General features: G+C 49.5%; 1 protein-coding gene across 1 annotated transcript in view; it reads right to left on the bottom strand.

Moving 5' to 3' along the window:
- Positions 1–455: 455 nt before the first annotated feature.
- LOC129842036 (transmembrane anterior posterior transformation protein 1 homolog) overlaps positions 456–20,413 on the bottom strand; it is a gene marked incomplete at its 3' end in the record, with an annotated part of 39,110 nt that continues 19,152 nt past the window's right edge. Inside the window, exons 9-14 of the mRNA XM_055910412.1 lie at positions 17,243–17,323; positions 12,508–12,617; positions 10,063–10,122; positions 9,891–9,959; positions 8,528–8,604; positions 456–615 (exon numbers count right to left, since the gene is read on the bottom strand). Of these exons, the coding sequence (XP_055766387.1) occupies positions 456–615; positions 8,528–8,604; positions 9,891–9,959; positions 10,063–10,122; positions 12,508–12,617; positions 17,243–17,323 (557 nt within the window). The remainder of the gene's footprint in view (positions 616–8,527; positions 8,605–9,890; positions 9,960–10,062; positions 10,123–12,507; positions 12,618–17,242; positions 17,324–20,413) is intronic.

Here is a 20,413-nt window from a genome sequence, read left to right as displayed (position 1 = left end):
GTGTTACCTGGAGGGGAGGTGTGTGTTACCTGGGGGGGTGGTGTGTGTTACCTGGGGGGGGTGGTGTGTGTTACCTGGGGGGGAGGTGTGTGTTACCTGGGGGGGAGGTGTGTGTTACCTGGGGGGAGGTGTGTTACCTGGGGGGATGGTGTGTGTTACCTGGGGGGGAGGTGTGTGTTACCTGGGGGGGAGGTGTGTGTTACCTGGGGGAGAGGTGTGTTACCTGGGGGCGAGGTGTGTTACCTGGGGGCGAGGTGTGTTACCTGGGGGGGAGGGGTGTGTTACCTGGGGGGGAGGGGTGTGTTACCTGGGGGGGTGGTGTGTGTTACCTGGGGGGAGGTGTGTGTTACCTGGGGGGTGGTGTGTGTTACCTGGGGGGGAGGTGTGTTACCTGGGGGCGAGGTGTGTTACCTGGGGGGGTGGTGTGTTACCTGGGGGGGTGGTGTGTTACCTGGGGGGGAGGTGTGTGTGGGTCTGTGTGCTCTGGAGTTGGAGCGGCTGGAGGCAGCAGAGGGGGGAGACTGGAACAGCTTCTCCTCCATATTGGCTTCTTTGACGAACACACAGGACGTCCCCAGCAACACGATACTGTTCAGTACCTTCAGAGAGATCATCCTACACAACACACACACACACACACACACACACACACAGTTAACTTGTTATGGATAGGGGGCAGCATTTTCACGTTTGGATGAATAAGGTGCCCAGAGTAAACGGCCTGCTACTCAGTCCCAGTTGTTAATATATGCATATTATTAGTAGATTTTGATAGAAAACACTCTGAAGTTTCTTAAACTGTTTGAATGATGTCTGTGAGTATAACAGAACTCATATGGCAGGCGAAAACCTGAGAAAAATCCAACCAGGAAGTGGGAAATCAACTCTTGGCTTATCGAATACACAGTGTCTATGGGTCATATTGCTTCCTAAGGCTTCCACTAGATGGCAACAGTCTTTACAACCTTGTTTGATGCTTCTACTGTGAGGTGGGGCCGAATGAGAGGGGAATGAGTCAGAGGTCTGCCAGAATGCCTTGAGCCCGTGACGCTCGTTCACGTGAGAGCGAGCTCTGTTCCATTGCTTTTCTGAAGACAAAGGAATTCTCCGGTTGGAACATTATTGAAGATTTATGTTAAAAACATCCTAAAGATCGATTCTATACATCGTTTGACATGTTTCTACGAACTGTAATTTCGTCTGGACCTGCCAGCGCGTCGTGAGTTAAGATTGTGTACTGAACGCGCGAACAAAAATGAGTAATTTGGACATAAATGATGGACTTTATGGAACAAATCAAACATTTATTGTGGAACTGGGATTCCTGGGAGAGCATTCTGATGAAGATCATCAAAGGTAAGTGAATATTTATAATGCTATTTCTGACTTCTGTTGACTTCAACATGGCGGATATCTTTTGGGGTTGTGTTGGTCTCTGAGCGCCGTACTCAGATTATTGGATGGTTTGCTTTTTCCGTAAAGTTTTTTAGAAATCTGACACAGCGGTTGCATTAAGGAGAAGTATATCTTTAAATCTGTGAATAACACTTGTGTCTTTTATCAATGTTTATTATGAGTATTTCTGTAAATTGATGTGGCTCTGTGCAAATTCACGGGATGTTTTGGAGGTAAAGACAAATGTAAACTGAGGTTTTTGGATATAAATATGAACTTGATCGAACAAAACATACATGTATTGTGTAACATGTTGTCCTATGAGTGTCATCTGATGAAGAATATCAAAGGTTAGTGATTAATTTTATCAATATTTCTGCTTTTTGTGACTCCTCTCTGGTTGGAAAATGGCTGTCTGCGTTCTGTGACTAGTTGCTGACCTAACATAATGATATGTTCTGCTTTCGCCGAAAAGCATTTTTTTTTTTTAATCGGACACTGTGATTGGATTAACGAGAATTGTATCTTTAAAATGGTGTATAATACTTGTATGTTTGAGAAATTTGAATTATGAGATTTCTGTTGATTGAATTTGGCGCCCTGCAATTTCATTGGCTGTTGGCGGAACCCCAGTCCTAGACAGGTTAAAGATACCCTTTAGGGTAGTAAGTGCTGCAACAAAGACCCCATCATACCAGAGCTGGACAACAGACCCCATCATACCAGAGCTGGACAACAGACCCCATCATACCAGAGCTGGACAACAGACCCCATCATACCAGAGCTGGACAACAGACCCCATCATACCAGAGCTGGACAACAGACCCCATCATACCAGAGCTGGACAACAGACCCCATCATACCAGAGCTGGACAACAGACCCCATCATACCAGAGCTGGACAACAGACCCCATCATACCAGAGCTGGACAACAGACCCCATCATACCAGAGCTGGACAACAGACCCCATCATACCAGAGCTGGACAACAGACCCCATCATACCAGAGCTGGACAACAGACCCCATCATACCAGAGCTGGACAACAGACCCCATCATACCAGAGCTGGACAACAGACCCCATCATACCAGAGCTGGACAACAGACCCCATCATACCAGAGCTGGACAACAGACCCCATCATACCAGAGCTGGACAACAGACCCCATCATACCAGAGCTGGACAACAGACCCCATCATACCAGAGCTGGACAACAGACCCCATCATACCAGAGCTGGACAACAGACCCCATCATACCAGAGCTGGACAACAGACCCCATCATACCAGAGCTGGACAACAGACCCCATCATACCAGAGCTGGACAACAGACCTCATCATACCAGAGCTGGACAACAGACCCCATCATACCAGAGCTGGACAACAGACCCCATCATACCAGAGCTGGACAACAGACCCCATCATACCAGAGCTGGACAACAGACCTCATCATACCAGAGCTGGACAACAGACCCCATCATACCAGAGCTGGACAACAGACCCCATCATACCAGAGCTGGACAACAGACCCCATCATACCAGAGCTGGACAACAGACCCCATCATACCAGAGCTGGACAACAGACCCCATCATACCAGAGCTGGACAACAGACCCCATCATACCAGAGCTGGACAACAGACCCCATCATACCAGAGCTGGACAACAGACCCCATCATACCAGAGCTGGACAACAGACCCCATCATACCAGAGCTGGACAACAGACCCCATCATACCAGAGCTGGACAACAGACCCCATCATACCAGAGCTGGACAACAGACCCCATCATACCAGAGCTGGACAACAGACCCCATCATACCAGAGCTGGACAACAGACCCCATCATACCAGAGCTGGACAACAGACCCCATCATACCAGAGCTGGACAACAGACCCCATCATACCAGAGCTGGACAACAGACCCCATCATACCAGAGCTGGACAACAGACCCCATCATACCAGAGCTGGACAACAGACCTCATCATACCAGAGCTGGACAACAGACCCCATCATACCAGAGCTGGACAACAGACCCCATCATACCAGAGCTGGACAACAGACCTCATCATACCAGAGCTGGACAACAGACCTCATCATACCAGAGCTGGACAACAGACCTCATCATACCAGAGCTGGACAACAGACCCCATCATACCAGAGCTGGACAACAGACCTCATCATACCAGAGCTGGACAACAGACCCCATCATACCAGAGCTGGACAACAGACCCCATCATACCAGAGCTGGACAACAGACCCCATCATACCAGAGCTGGACAACAGACCCCATCATACCAGAGCTGGACAACAGACCTCATCATACCAGAGCTGGACAACAGACCCCATCATACCAGAGCTGGACAACAGACCCCATCATACCAGAGCTGGACAACAGACCCCATCATACCAGAGCTGGACAACAGACCCCATCATACCAGAGCTGGACAACAGACCCCATCACACCAGAGCTGGACAACAGACCCCATCATACCAGAGCTGGACAACAGACCCCATCATACCAGAGCTGGACAACAGACCCCATCATACTAGAGCTGGACAACAGACCCCATCATACCAGAGCTGGACAACAGACCCCATCATACCAGAGCTGGACGATATGGACAACAGACCCCATCATACCAGAGCTGGACAACAGACCCCATCATACCAGAGCTGGACAACAGACCCCATCATACCAGAGCTGGACAACAGACCCCATCATACCAGAGCTGGACAACAGACCTCATCATACCAGAGCTGGACAACAGACCCCATCATACCAGAGCTGGACAACAGACCCCATCATACTAGAGCTGGACAACAGACCCCATCATACCAGAGCTGGACAACAGACCCCATCATACCAGAGCTGGACGATATGGACAACAGACCCCATCATACCAGAGCTGGACAACAGACCCCATCATACCAGAGCTGGACAACAGACCCCATCATACCAGAGCTGGACAACAGACCCCATCATACCAGAGCTGGACAACAGACCTCATCATACCAGAGCTGGACAACAGACCCCATCATACCAGAGCTGGACAACAGACCCCATCATACCAGAGCTGGACAACAGACCCCATCATACCAGAGCTGGACAACAGACCCCATCATACCAGAGCTGGACAACAGACCCCATCATACCAGAGCTGGACAACAGACCCCATCATACCATAGCTGGACAACAGACCCCATCATACCAGAGCTGGACAACAGACCCCATCATACCAGAGCTGGACAACAGACCCCATCATACCAGAGCTGGACAACAGACCCCATCATACTAGAGCTGGACAACAGACCCCATCATACCAGAGCTGGACAACAGACCCCATCATACCAGAGCTGGACAACAGACCCCATCATACCAGAGGTGGACAACAGACCCCATCATACCAGAGCTGGACAACAGACCCCATCATACCAGAGCTGGACAACAGACCCCATCATACCAGAGCTGGACAACAGACCCCATCATACCAGAGCTGGACAACAGACCCCATCATACCAGAGCTGGACAACAGACCCCATCATACCAGAGCTGGACAACAGACCCCATCATACCAGAGCTGGACAACAGACCCCATCATACCAGAGCTGGACGATATGGACAACAGACCCCATCATACCAGAGCTGGACGATATGGACAACAGACCCCATCATACCACAGCTGGACAACAGACCCCATCATACCAGAGCTGGACAACAGACCCCATCATACCAGAGCTGGACAACAGACCCCATCATACCAGAGCTGGACAACAGACCCCATCATTCCAGAGCTGGACGATATGGACAACAGACCCCATCATACCACAGCTGGACAACAGACCCCATCATACCAGAGCTGGACAACAGACCCCATCATACCAGAGCTGGACAACAGACCCCATCATACCAGAGCTGGACGATATGGACAACAGACCCCATCATACCACAGCTGGACAACAGACCCCATCATACCAGAGCTGGACAACAGACCCCATCATACCAGAGCTGGGCGATATGGACAACAAACCCCATCATACCACAGCTGGACAACAGACCCCATCATACCAGAGCTGGACAACAGACCCCATCATACCAGAGCTGGACAACAGACCCCATCATACCAGAGCTGGACAACAGACCCCATCATACCAGAGCTGGACAACAGACCCCATCATACCAGAGCTGGACAACAGACCCCATCATACCAGAGCTGGACAACAGACCCCATCATACCAGAGCTGGACAACAGACCCCATCATACCAGAGCTGGACAACAGACCCCATCATACCAGAGCTGGACAACAGACCCCATCATACCAGAGCTGGACAACAGACCCCATCATACCAGAGCTGGACAACAGACCCCATCATACCAGAGCTGGACAACAGACCCCATCATACCAGAGCTGGACAACAGACCCCATCATACCAGAGCTGGACAACAGACCCCATCATACCAGAGCTGGACAACAGACCCCATCATACCAGAGCTGGACAACAGACCCCATCATACCAGAGCTGGACAACAGACCCCATCATACCAGAGCTGGACGATATGGACAAAAGACCCCATCATACCAGAGCTGGACAACAGACCCCATCATACCAGAGCTGGACAAAAGACCATATCATACCAGAGCTGGACGATATGGACAACAGACCCCATCATACCAGAGCTGGGTGATACGGACAAAAGACCCCCATCATACCAGAGCTGGGAGATACGGACAAAAGACCCCCATCATACCAGAGCTGGGAGATATGGACAACAGACCCCATCATACCAGAGCTGGACGATATGGACAACAGACCCCATCATACCAGAGCTGGACAACAGACCCCATCATACCAGAGCTGGACAACAGACCCCATCATACCAGAGCTGGACAACAGACCCCATCATACCAGAGCTGGACAACAGACCTCATCATACCAGAGCTGGACAACAGACCCCATCATACCAGAGCTGGACAACAGACCCCATCATACCAGAGCTGGACGATATGGACAACAGACCCCATCAAGGCGCCTTACCCCAGGTAGAAGGGGACTTACCCCGGGTAGAAGGCGTCTTACCCCGGGTAGAAGGCGTCTTACCCCGGGTAGAAGGCGTCTTACCCCGGGTAGAAGGCGTCTTACCCCGGGTAGAAGGGGCCTTACCCCGGGTAGAAGGCGTCTTACCCCGGGTAGAAGGGGTCTTACCCCGGGTAGAAGGGGTCTTACCCCGGGTAGAAGGGGTCTTACCCCGGGTAGAAGGGGTCTTACCCCAGGTAGAAGGTGTCTTAACCCAGGTATAAGGGGTCTTACCCAAGGTAGAAGGTGACTTACCCCAGGTAGAAGGTGTCTTACCCCAGGTAGAAGGGGTCTTACCCCGGGTAGAAGGGGTCTTACCCCGGGTAGATGGGGTCTTACCCCGGGTAGATGGGGTCTTACCCCAGGTAAAGGGTGTCTTACCGGAGGTAGAAGGGGTCTTACCCCAGGTAGAAGGGGTCTTACCCCAGGTAGAAGGGGTCTTACCCCAGGTAGAAGGGGTCTTACCCCAGGTAGAAGGCGTCTTACCCCAGGTAGAAGGCGTCTTACCCCAGTTAGAAGGGGTCTTACCCCAGGTAGAAGGGGTCTTACCCCAGGTAGAAGGGGTCTTACCCCAGGTAGAAGGGGTCTTACCCCAGGTAGAAGGGGTCTTACCCCAGGTAGAAGGGGTCTTACCCCAGGTAGAAGGGGTCTTACCCCAGGTAGAATGCGTCTTACCCCAGGTAGAAGGTGTCTTACCCCAGGTAGAAGGTGTCTTACCCCAGGTAGAAGGGGTCTTACCCCAGGTAGAAGGGGTCTTACCCCAGGTAGAATGCACCTTACCCCAGGTAGAAGGCGTCTTACCCCAGGTAGAAAGCGTCTTACCCCAGGTAGAAGGCGTCTTACCCCAGGTAGAAGGGGTCTTACCCCAGGTAGAAGGGGTCTTACCCCAGGTAGAAGGTGTCTTACCCCAGGTAGAAGAGGTCTTACCCCAGGTAGAAGGTGTCTTACCCCAGGTAGAATGTGTCTTACCCCAGGTAGAAGGGGTCTTACCCAAGGCAGAAGGGGTCTTACCCCAGGTAGAAGGCGTCTTACCCCAGGTAGAAGGTGTCTTACCCCAGGTAGAAGGTGTCTTACCCCAGGTAGAAGGGGTCTTACCCCAGGTAGAAGGGGTCTTACCCCGGGTAGAAGGGGTCTTACCCCGGGTAGAAGGGGTCTTACCCCGGGTAGAAGGGGTCTTACCCCGGGTAGAAGGGGTCTTACCCCGGGTAGATGGGGTCTTACCCCGGGTAGATGGGGTCTTACCCCGGGTAGAAGGCGTCTTACCCCGGGTAGAAGGGATCTACCCCAGGTAGAAGGTGTCTTACCCCAGGTAGAAGGGGTCTTACCCCAGGTAAAAGGGGTCTTACCCCAGGTAGAAGGGGTCTTACCCCAGGTAGAAGGCGCCTTACCCCAGGTAGAAGGCGTCTTACCCCAGGTAGAAGGCGTCTTACCCCAGGTAGAAGGGGTCTTACCCCAGGTAGAAGGGGTCTTACCCCAGGTAGAAGGGGTCTTACCCCAGGTAGAAGGGGTCTTACCCCAGGTAGAATGCACCTTACCCCAGGTAGAAGGCGTCTTACCCCAGGTAGAAAGCGTCTTACCCCAGGTAGAAGGCGTCTTACCCCAGGTAGAAGGGGTCTTACCCCAGGTAGAAGGGGTCTTACCCCAGGTAGAAGGGGTCTTACCCCAGGTAGAAGGTGTCTTACCCCAGGTAGAAGAGGTCTTACCCCAGGTAGAAGGTGTCTTACCCCAGGTAGAATGTGTCTTACCCCAGGTAGAAGGGGTCTTACCCATTGCAGAAGGGGTCTTACCCCAGGTAGAAGGCGTCTTACCCCAGGTAGAAGGCGTCTTACCCCAGGTAGAAGGGGTCTTACCCCAGGTAGAAGGGGTCTTACCCCAGGTAGAAGGGGTCTTACCCCAGGTAGAAGGCGTCTTACCCCAGGTAGAAGTCGTCTTACCCCAGGTAGAAGGGGTCTTACCCCAGGTAGAAGGGGTCTTACCCCAGGTAGAAGGTGTCTTACCCCAGGTAGAAGGGGTCTTACCCCCCAGGTAGAAGGGGTCTTACCACAGGTAGAAGGTGTCTTACCCCAGGTAGAAGAGAAGAACACACATGAAGGAGAGAGATCCCTGGATCTTCACTGAGCTGGTCACCACCCTGATCAACTGAAACAGACACACACCAATATCAGCCTAATCAATAATAACCCTGTCTCCTCCCCCCAGACCTGGGTTCAATATCAATATCAGCCTAATCAATAATAACCCTGTCTCCTCTCCCAGACCTGGGTTCAATATCAATATCAGCCTAATCAATAATAACCCTGTCTCCTCCCCCAGACCTGGGTTCAATATCAGCCTAATCAATAATAACCCTGTCTCCTCCCCCCAGACCTGGGTTCAATATCAATATCAGCCTAATCAATAATAACCCTGTCTCCTCCCCCAGACCTGGGTTCAATATCAGCCTAATCAATAATAACCCTGTCTCCTCCCCCCAGACCTGGGTTCAATATCAATATCAGCCTAATCAATAATAACCCTGTCTCCTCCCCCAGACCTGGGTTCAATATCAGCCTAATCAATAATAACCCTGTCTCCTCCCCCAGACCTGGGTTCAATATCAATATCAGCCTAATCAATAATAACCCTGTCTCCTCCCCCAGACCTGGGTTCAATATCAGCCTAATCAATAATAACCCTGTCTCCTCCCCCAGACCTGGGTTCAATATCAATATCAGCCTAATCAATAATAACCCTGTCTCCTCCCCCAGACCTGGGTTCAATATCAGCCTAATCAATAATAACCCTGTCTCCTCCCCCCAGACCTGGGTTCAATATCAATATCAGCCTAATCAATAATAACCCTGTCTCCTCCCCCAGACCTGGGTTCAATATCAGCCTAATCAATAATAACCCTGTCTCCTCCCCCCCAGACCTGGGTTCAATATCAATATCAGCCTAATCAATAATAACCCTGTCTCCTCCCCCAGACCTGGGTTCAATATCAATATCAGCCTAATCAATAATAACCCTGTCTCCTCCCCCCAGACCTGGGTTCAATATCAGCCTAATCAATAATAACCCTGTCTCCTCCCATAGACCCTGTTATTATTGATTTGGTCTGCAGACCCACCCTTAAAGAGCTGTAATACTAGTTGAACCCAGGTCTGCAGACCCACCCTTAAAGAGCTGTAATACTAGTTGAACCCAGGTCTGCAGACCCGGCCTTAAAGAGCTGTAATACTAGTTGAACCCAGGTCTGCAGACCCGGCCTTAAAGAGCTGTAATACTAGTTGAACCCAGGTCTGCAGACCCAGCCTTAAAGAGCTGTAATACTAGTTGAACCCAGGTCTGCAGACCCAGCCTTAAAGAGCTGTAATACTGGTTGAACCCAGGTCTGGAGACCCACCCTTATAGAGCTGAAACACTGGTTGAACCCAGTCTCTTACCAGCAGAGCTAAAGGAAGTGGGATGAAGCCCATTCTCCTGGAGACTGAGTCACTGTAGTCTGTATAGGCCTGGTAAACAACAACACCATGTTAACAATGACCCGTCAACAACAACACCATATATTAAATCATCAATAATCATCATCATCAATATTCATTTTTTAAATCTCACGTTTTTCTGTCTGCTGCTGACGAGGTCGAACGCCAGGCTGGCGCGGTACTCCCCGTACACCTGACGACAGAGATGGTACAGGTGAGCTCTAATATATTGGCACCCTTGATGACAGGTGAGATCTAATATATTGGCACCCTTGATGACAGATGAGCGATAATATATTGGCACCCTTGATGACAGATGAGATCTAATATATAGGCACCCTTGATGACAGATGAGCTCTAATATATAGGCACCCTTGATGACAGATGAGCTCTAATATATAGGCACCCTTGATGACAGGTGAGCTCTAATATATAGGCACCCTTGATGACAGGTGAGCTCTAATATATAGGCACCCTTGATGACAGGTGAGATCTAATATATAGGCACCCTTGATGACAGTCAGATGAGGTAAACAGGTGAGATCTAATATATTGGCACCCTTGATGACAGTCAGATGAGGTAAACAGGTGAGATCTAATATATTGGCACCCTTGATGACAGATGTGGTAAACAGATGAGCTGTAATATATTGGCACCCTTGATGACAGATGAGCCCTAATATATTGGCACCCTTGATGACAGATGAGCTCTAATATATTGGCACCCTTGATGACAGATGAGCTGTAATATATTGGCACCCTTGATGACAGATGAGCTCTAATATATTGGCACCCTTGATGACAGATGAGCTCTAATATATTGGCACCCTTGATGACAGATGAGCTCTAATATATTGGCACCCTTGATGACAGATGAGCTCTAATATATTGGCACCCTTGATGACAGATGAGCTCTAATATATTGGCACCCTTGATGACAGATGAGCTCTAATATATTGGCACCCTTGATGACAGATGAGCTCTAATATATTGGCACCCTTGATGACAGATGAGCTCTAATATATTGGCACCCTTGATGACAGGTGAGCTCTAATATATTGGCACCCTTGATGACAGTCAGATGTGGTATACAGATGAGCTCTAATATATTGGCACCCTTGATGACAGATGAGCCCTAATATATTGGCACCCTTGATGACAGATGAGATCTAATATATTGGCACCCTTGATGACAGTCAGATGTGGTAAACAGATGAGCTCTAATATATTGGCACCCTTGATGACAGATGAGATCTAATATATTGGCACCCTTGATGACAGATGAGCTCTAATATATAGGCACCCTTGATGACAGATGAGCTCTAATATATAGGCACCCTTGATGACAGATGAGCTCTAATATATAGGCACCCTTGATGACAGGTGAGCTCTAATATATTGGCACCCTTGATGACAGTCAGATGTGGTATACAGATGAGCTGTAATTTATTGGCACCCTTGATGACAGATGAGCCCTAATATATTGGCACCCTTGATGACAGATGAGCTCTAATATATTGGCACCCTTGATGACAGTCAGATGTGGTAAACAGATGAGCTCTAATATATTGGCACCCTTGATGACAGATGAGCTGTAATATATTGGCACCCTTGATGACAGATGAGCTGTAATATATTGGCACCCTTGATGACAGATGAGCTGTAATATATTGGCACCCTTGATGACAGATGAGCTGTAATATATTGGCACCCTTGATGACAGATGAGCTGTAATATATTGGCACCCTTGATGACAGATGAGCTGTAATATATTGGCACCCTTGATGACAGATGAGCTGTAATATATTGGCACCCTTGATGACAGTCAGATGGTAAACAGATGAGCTGTAATATATTGGCACCCTTGATGACAGTCAGATGTGGTATACAGATGGAATGGTGAATCATGTAAAAGGTGCCAATATATTTGAGCTCATCTGTAAAGTGACACTCAACAACATTGTATTTGGACAGTCAATCTGCATTTTGTCCATCTGGGCTCTTCACTCCAGTGTTTAGACATCACATGTTTCATATCAGGAGACAGAATATCAGTTTTACCGCTAAGAAATAAATCACACGTATCTAGTCCCCCCTCCACAGGAAGAAGTCAGAAGTAATTGGATAAATACACTTATAGTTTATTAAAGTAGTCAAACATCATCTATTCCCAGCATGCAATGACTACATTAAGTATTAGCATGTTTTGCCCAATAGGAACTCTGTCTGTCTGTCTGTCTGTCTGTCTGTCTGTCTGTCTGTCTGTCTGTCTGTCTGTCTGTCTGTCTGTCTGTCTGTCTGTCTGTCTGCAGGGATAAAAAGGGTTCATCTCTTCCTGTGGGTGTCGGCTCCAGGTACGTAACCATAGTTACTATCGCCAAGGAAGATCTGGGGGTGGGGCTACGGCCCAATTATCTCTCCTTCCTCCTAGTGTGCACTTGTTCCCTTCCCTGATTTGAAAGGAAATGACTGGTATCAAGGCTGTAGGAAGTAGTGAACGAGTGTACACTTCAGGAGAAAGGAGAGATTGAGACACACCCCCAGGAGAGGACGGCCGGCGGGACGGACGGACACTTACGTCTGCAGTGATGTCGTTAAACTTGGTGATGAAGGCGTGCTTGACGACGTCCACGGTGACCTCAGACGCTATCACCATGACGACGTCAGGAAACAGCACCCACAGGTGGTCTGTCGTTAAAAATCAAAATCGTATTAACCGATCAGTTTTTTGTTATCAATACATCACTAATCAATAATGAAATCATCAGTACATGATCATTTCAACACTAATCGTTCATATTAACCGATCGGGAAATGATCAATACATTATTAATACATCACTAATCAATAACATCAGTCATCGATACATTATTAATACATCACTAATCAATAACATCAGTGATCGATACATTATCAATAGAGACACCCAGTTGATAGGAGTCCAGTTTATGACGCTGATAACCAGGATGTAAAACAGCCTAACGAGTCCAGTTTATGACGCTGATAACCAGGATGTAAAACAGCCTAACGAGTCCAGTTTATGACGCTGATAACCAGGATGTAAAACAGCCTAACGAGTCCAGTTTATGACGCTGATAACCAGGATGTAAAACAGTCTAACGAGTCCAGTTTATGACGCTGATAACCAGGATGTAAAACAGTCTAACGAGTCCAGTTTATGACCCTGATAACCAGGATGTAAAACAGTCTAACGAGTCCAGTTTATGACGCTGATAACCAGGATGTAAAACAGTCTAACGAGTCCAGTTTATGACGCTGATAACCAGGATGTAAAACAGTCTAACGAGTCCAGTTTATGACGCTGATAACCAGGATGTAAAACAGTCTAACGAGTCCAGTTTATGACGCTGATAACCAGGATGTAAAACAGTCTAACGAGTCCAGTTTATGACGCTGATAACCAGGATGTAAAACATTCTAACGGGTCCAGTTTATGACGCTGATAACCAGGATGTAAAACAGTCTAACGAGTCCAGTTTATGACGCTGATAACCAGGATGTAAAACAGTCTAACGAGTCCAGTTTATGAAGCTGATAACCAGGATGTAAAACAGTCTAACGAGTCCAGTTTATGACGCTGATAACCAGGATGTAAAACAGTCTAACGAGTCCAGTTTATGACGCTGATAACCAGGATGTAAAACAGTCTAACGAGTCCAGTTTATAACGCTGATAACCAGGATGTAAAACAGCCTAACGAGTCCAGTTTATGACGCTGATAACCAGGATGTAAAACAGTCTAACGAGTCCAGTTTATGACGCTGATAACCAGGATGTAAAACAGTCTAACGAGTCCAGTTTATGACGCTGATAACCAGGATGTAAAACAGTCTAACGAGTCCAGTTTATGACGCTGATAACCAGGATGTAAAACAGTCTAACGAGTCCAGTTTATGACGCTGATAACCAGGATGTAAAACAGCCTAACGAGTCCAGTTTATGGCGCTGATAACCAGGATGTAAAACAGCCTAACGAGTCCAGTTTATGACGCTGATAACCAGGATGTAAAACAGCCTAACGAGTCCAGTTTATGACGCTGATAACCAGGATGTAAAACAGCCTAACGAGTCCAGTTTATGACGCTGATAACCAGGATGTAAAACAGTCTAACGAGTCCAGTTTATGACGCTGATAACCAAGATGTAAAACAGCCTAACGAGTCCAGTTTATGACGCTGATAACCAGGATGTAAAACAGCCTAACGAGTCCAGTTTATGACGCTGATAACCAGGATGTAAAACAGTCTAACGAGTCCAGTTTATGACGCTGATAACCAGGATGTAAAACAGTCTAACGAGTCCAGTTTATGACGCTGATAACCAGGATGTAAAACAGCCTAACGAGTCCAGTTTATGGCGCTGATAACCAGGATGTAAAACAGTCTAACGAGTCCAGTTTATGACGCTGATAACCAGGATGTAAAACAGTCTAACGAGTCCAGTTTATGACGCTGATAACCAGGACGTAAAACAGTCTAACGAGTCCAGTTTATGACGCTGATAACCAGGATGTAAAACAGTCTAACGAGTCCAGTTTATGACGCTGATAACCAGGACGTAAAACAGTCTAACGAGTCCAGTTTATGACGCTGATAACCAGGACGTAAAACAGTCTAACGAGTCCAGTTTATGGCGCTGATAACCAGGACGTAAAACAGTCTAACGAGTCCAGTTTATGACGCTGATAACCAGGATGTAAAACAGCCTAACGAGTCCAGTTTATGACGCTGATAACCAGGATGTAAAACAGCCTAACGAGTCCAGTTTATGGCGCTGATAACCAGGATGTAAAACAGTCTAACGAGTCCAGTTTATGACGCTGATAACCAGGATGTAAAACAGTCTAACGAGTCCAGTTTATGACGCTGATAACCAGGATGTAAAACAGCCTAACGAGTCCAGTTTATGACGCTGATAACCAGGATGTAAAACAGTCTAACGAGTCCAGTTTATGACGCTGATAACCAGGATGTAAAACAGTCTAACGAGTCCAGTTTATGACGCTGATAACCAGGATGTAAAACAGTCTAACGAGTCCAGTTTATGACGCTGATAACCAGGATGTAAAACAGTCTAACGAGTCCAGTTTATGACGCTGATAACCAGGATGTAAAACAGTCTAACGAGTCCAGTTTATGACCCTGATAACCAGGATGTAAAACAGTCTAACGAGTCCAGTTTATGACGCTGATAACCAGGATGTAAAACAGCCTAACGAGTCCAGTTTATGACGCTGATAACCAGGATGTAAAACAGTCTAACGAGTCCAGTTTATGACGCTGATAACCAGGATGTAAAACAGTCTAACGAGTCCAGTTTATGACGCTGATAACCAGGATGTAAAACAGCCTAACGAGTCCAGTTTATGACGCTGATAACCAGGATGTAAAACAGTCTAACGAGTCCAGTTTATGACGCTGATAACCAGGATGTAAAACAGCCTAACGAGTCCAGTTTATGACGCTGATAACCAGGATGTAAAACAGTCTAACGAGTCCAGTTTATGACGCTGATAACCAGGATGTAAAACAGTCTAACGAGTCCAGTTTATGACGCTGATAACCAGGATGTAAAACAGCCTAACGAGTCCAGTTTATGGCGCTGATAACCAGGATGTAAAACAGCCTAACGAGTCCAGTTTATGACGCTGATAACCAGGATGTAAAACAGCCTAACGAGTCCAGTTTATGACGCTGATAACCAGGATGTAAAACAGCCTAACGAGTCCAGTTTATGACGCTGATAACCAGGATGTAAAACAGTCTAACGAGTCCAGTTTATGACGCTGATAACCAAGATGTAAAACAGCCTAACGAGTCCAGTTTATGACGCTGATAACCAGGATGTAAAACAGCCTAACGAGTCCAGTTTATGACGCTGATAACCAGGATGTAAAACAGTCTAACGAGTCCAGTTTATGACGCTGATAACCAGGATGTAAAACAGTCTAACGAGTCCAGTTTATGACGCTGATAACCAGGATGTAAAACAGCCTAACGAGTCCAGTTTATGGCGCTGATAACCAGGATGTAAAACAGTCTAACGAGTCCAGTTTATGACGCTGATAACCAGGATGTAAAACAGTCTAACGAGTCCAGTTTATGACGCTGATAACCAGGACGTAAAACAGTCTAACGAGTCCAGTTTATGACGCTGATAACCAGGATGTAAAACAGTCTAACGAGTCCAGTTTATGACGCTGATAACCAGGACGTAAAACAGTCTAACGAGTCCAGTTTATGACGCTGATAACCAGGACGTAAAACAGTCTAACGAGTCCAGTTTATGGCGCTGATAACCAGGACGTAAAACAGTCTAACGAGTCCAGTTTATGACGCTGATAACCAGGATGTAAAACAGCCTAACGAGTCCAGTTTATGACGCTGATAACCAGGATGTAAAACAGCCTAACGAGTCCAGTTTATGGCGCTGATAACCAGGATGTAAAACAGTCTAACGAGTCCAGTTTATGACGCTGATAACCAGGATGTAAAACAGTCTAACGAGTCCAGTTTATGACGCTGATAACCAGGATGTAAAACAGCCTAACGAGTCCAGTTTATGACGCTGATAACCAGGATGTAAAACAGTCTAACGAGTCCAGTTTATGACGCTGATAACCAGGATGTAAAACAGTCTAACGAGTCCAGTTTATGACGCTGATAACCAGGATGTAAAACAGTCTAACGAGTCCAGTTTATGACGCTGATAACCAGGATGTAAAACAGTCTAACGAGTCCAGTTTATGACGCTGATAACCAGGATGTAAAACAGTCTAACGAGTCCAGTTTATGACCCTGATAACCAGGATGTAAAACAGTCTAACGAGTCCAGTTTATGACGCTGATAACCAGGATGTAAAACAGCCTAACGAGTCCAGTTTATGACGCTGATAACCAGGATGTAAAACAGTCTAACGAGTCCAGTTTATGACGCTGATAACCAGGATGTAAAACAGTCTAACGAGTCCAGTTTATGACGCTGATAACCAGGATGTAAAACAGCCTAACGAGTCCAGTTTATGACGCTGATAACCAGGATGTAAAACAGTCTAACGAGTCCAGTTTATGACGCTGATAACCAGGATGTAAAACAGCCTAACGAGTCCAGTTTATGACGCTGATAACCAGGATGTAAAACAGTCTAACGAGTCCAGTTTATGACGCTGATAACCAGGATGTAAAACAGTCTAACGAGTCCAGTTTATGACGCTGATAACCAGGATGTAAAACAGCCTAACGACAGACAGACAGACAGACAGACAGACAGACAGACAGACAGACAGTAGTTACCAGGGTTCCATGAGAACTGCTCCATGTTCCGTAGACAGACAATCAGTAACAGAACATAGTTAGTGAACCTCTCCTTTATATCTGTGGAGAGAGAGGAGGGGAGAGAGGGGGGGGGGGGAGAGGGAGGAGGGGAGAGGGGAGAGAGAGATGAGAGGGGAGAGAGGGGGAGGAGGGGAGAGAGAGGGAGGAGGGGAGAGAGAGATGAGAGAGGGGAGAGAGAGATGAGAGAGAGGGGAGAGAGGGGGAGGGAGAGATGAGAGAGAGGGGAGAGGGGGAGGAGGGGAGAGAGAGGAGAGAGAGATGAGAGAGAGGGGAGAGAGGGGGAGGAGGGGAGGGAGGGAGAGGAGGGGAGAGGGGGAAGAGGGGAGAGAGAGAAAGAGAGAGATGTGGAGGAGGGGAGAGGGAAGGTGATAGAGAGAGATGGGGGGAGGGGGAGAGAGAATAGGAGAGGGGGGGCGATAGAGAGAGGGTGGGGCGATGGAGAGAGAGAGGGGGGAGGAGGGGAGAGAGAGAGAGGGTGGGATGGTAGAGGGAGAGAGAAGAAGAGCAGAATTACTGTTATATTTACCTCAATAATAACCCCAGAGGGAATACAAATGTTTTAATGGCAGAATATGACCACCAGGGTTAGAGAGGTCAGGGGTCAGAGAGAGGTCAGGGTTCAGAGAGAGAGGTCAGGGGTCAGAGAGGTCAGGGGTTCAGAGAGAGGCGCCAAGGGGTCAGAGAGAGGCGCCAAGGGGTCAGGGGTCAGAGAGAGGCACTAAGGGGTCAGAGAGGTCAGGGGTCAGAGGTCAGGGGTTCAGAGAGAGGCGCCAAGGGGTCAGAGAGAGGCGCCAAGGGGTCAGGGGTCAGAGAGAGGCGCTAAGGGGTCAGAGAGGTCAGGGGTCAGAGGTCAGGGGTCAGAGAGGTCAGGGGTCAGAGGTCAGGGGTCAGAGGTCAGGGGTCAGAGAGAGGCGCCAAGGGGTCAGAGAGAGGCGCCAAGGGGTCAGAGAGAGGCCCTAAGGGGTCAGAGAGAGGCCCTAAGGGGTCAGAGAGAGGCCCTAAGGGGTCAGAGAGAGGCCCTAAGGGGTCAGAGAGAGGCCCTAAGGGGTCAGAGAGGCCCTAAGGGGTCAGAGAGAGGCCCTAAGGGGTCAGAGAGAGGCCCTAAGGGGTCAGAGAGGCCCTAAGGGGTTAGAGAGAGGCCCTAAGGGGTCAGAGAGGCCCTAAGGGGTCAGAGAGGCCCTAAGGGGTCAGAGAGAGGCCCTAAGGGGTCAGAGAGAGGCCCTAAGGGGTCAGAGAGGCCCTAAGGGGTTAGAGAGAGGCCCTAAGGGGTCAGAGAGGCCCTAAGGGGTCAGAGAGGCCCTAAGGGGTCAGAGAGAGGCCCTAAGGGGTCAGAGAGAGGCCCTAAGGGGTCAGAGAGAGGCCCTAAGGGGTCAGAGAGAGGCCCTAAGGGGTCAGAGAGAGGCCCTAAGGGGTCAGAGAGAGGCGCCAAGGGGTCAGAGAGAGGCGCCAAGGGGTCAGAGAGGCCCTAAGGGGTCAGAGAGAGGCCCTAAGGGGTCAGAGAGAGGCCCTAAGGGGTCAGAGAGAGGCGCCAAGGGGTCAGAGAGAGGCCCTAAGGGGTCAGAGAGAGGCGCAAAGGGGTCAGAGAGAGGTCAGGGGTCAGAGAGAGGCCCTAAGGGGTCAGAGAGAGGCCCTAAGGGGTCAGAGAGAGGCGCCAAGGGGTCAGAGAGAGGCGCCAAGGGGTCAGAGAGGCCCTAAGGGGTCAGAGAGGCCCTAAGGGGTCAGAGAGGCCCTAAGGGGTCAGAGAGAGGCCCTAAGGGGTCAGAGAGAGGCGCAAAGGGGTCAGAGAGAGGCGCAAAGGGGTCAGAGAGAGGCCCTAAGGGGTCAGAGAGAGGCGCCAAGGGGTCAGAGAGAGGCGCAAAGGGGTCAGAGAGAGGCGCAAAGGGGTCAGAGAGAGGTCAGGGGTCAGAGAGAGGCCCTAAGGGGTCAGAGAGAGGCGCCAAGGGGTCAGAGAGAGGCCCTAAGGGGTCAGAGAGAGGCGCAAAGGGGTCAGAGAGAGGTCAGGGGTCAGAGAGAGGCCCTAAGGGGTCAGAGAGAGGCCCTAAGGGGTCAGAGAGAGGCCCTAAGGGGTCAGAGAGAGGCGCCAAGGGGTCAGAGAGAGGCGCCAAGGGGTCAGAGAGGCCCTAAGGGGTCAGAGAGGCCCTAAGGGGTCAGAGAGGCCCTAAGGGGTCAGAGAGGCCCTAAGGGGTCAGAGAGAGGCCCTAAGGGGTCAGAGAGAGGCCCTAAGGGGTCAGAGAGAGGCCCTAAGGGGTCAGAGAGAGGCCCTAAGGGGTCAGAGAGAGGCCCTAAGGGGTCAGAGAGAGGCCCTAAGGGGTCAGAGAGAGGCCCTAAGGGGTCAGAGAGAGGCCCTAAGGGGTCAGAGAGAGGTCAGGGGTCAGAGAGAGGCCCTAAGGGGTCAGAGAGAGGCCCTAAGGGGTCAGAGAGAGGCCCTAAGGGGTCAGAGAGAGGCCCTAAGGGGTCAGAGAGGCCCTAAGGGGTCAGAGAGAGGCCCTAAGGGGTCAGAGAGAGGCCCTAAGGGGTCAGAGAGAGGTCAGGGGTCAGAGAGGCCCTAAGGGGTCAGAGAGAGGCCCTAAGGGGTCAGAGAGAGGCGCCAAGGGGTCAGAGAGAGGTCAGGGGTCAGAGAGAGGCCCTAAGGGGTCAGAGAGAGGCGCCAAGGGGTCAGAGAGAGGCCCTAAGGGGTCAGAGAGAGGCCCTAAGGGGTCAGAGAGAGGCCCTAAGGGGTCAGAGAGAGGCCCTAAGGGGTCAGAGAGAGGCCCTAAGGGGTCAGAGAGAGGTCAGGGGTCAGAGAGAGGCCCTAAGGGGTCAGAGAGAGGCCCTAAGGGGTCAGAGAGGCCCTAAGGGGTCAGAGAGAGGCCCTAAGGGGTCAGAGAGGCCCTAAGGGGTCAGAGAGAGGCCCTAAGGGGTCAGAGAGAGGTCAGGGGTCAGAGAGAGGCCCTAAGGGGTCAGAGAGAGAGAGGCCCTAAGGGGGCAGAGAGAGGCCCTAAGGGGTCAGAGAGAGAGAGGCCCTAAGGGGGCAGAGAGAGGCCCTAAGGGGTCAGAGAGAGAGAGGCCCTAAGGGGTCAGGGGTCAGGGGTAGTTATAGTAGTTAGTAGTTGTACTAGTTATACTAGTTAGTAGTTGTACTAGTTATAC

Source organism: Salvelinus fontinalis, unplaced genomic scaffold (genome assembly GCF_029448725.1).
Source record: "Salvelinus fontinalis isolate EN_2023a unplaced genomic scaffold, ASM2944872v1 scaffold_0008, whole genome shotgun sequence".
In the NCBI taxonomy this organism is placed as follows: Eukaryota; Metazoa; Chordata; class Actinopteri; order Salmoniformes; family Salmonidae; genus Salvelinus; species Salvelinus fontinalis.
The sequence above is the reverse complement of the archived record's forward strand: the minus strand, read 5'-3'. Positions and strand labels throughout refer to the sequence as shown.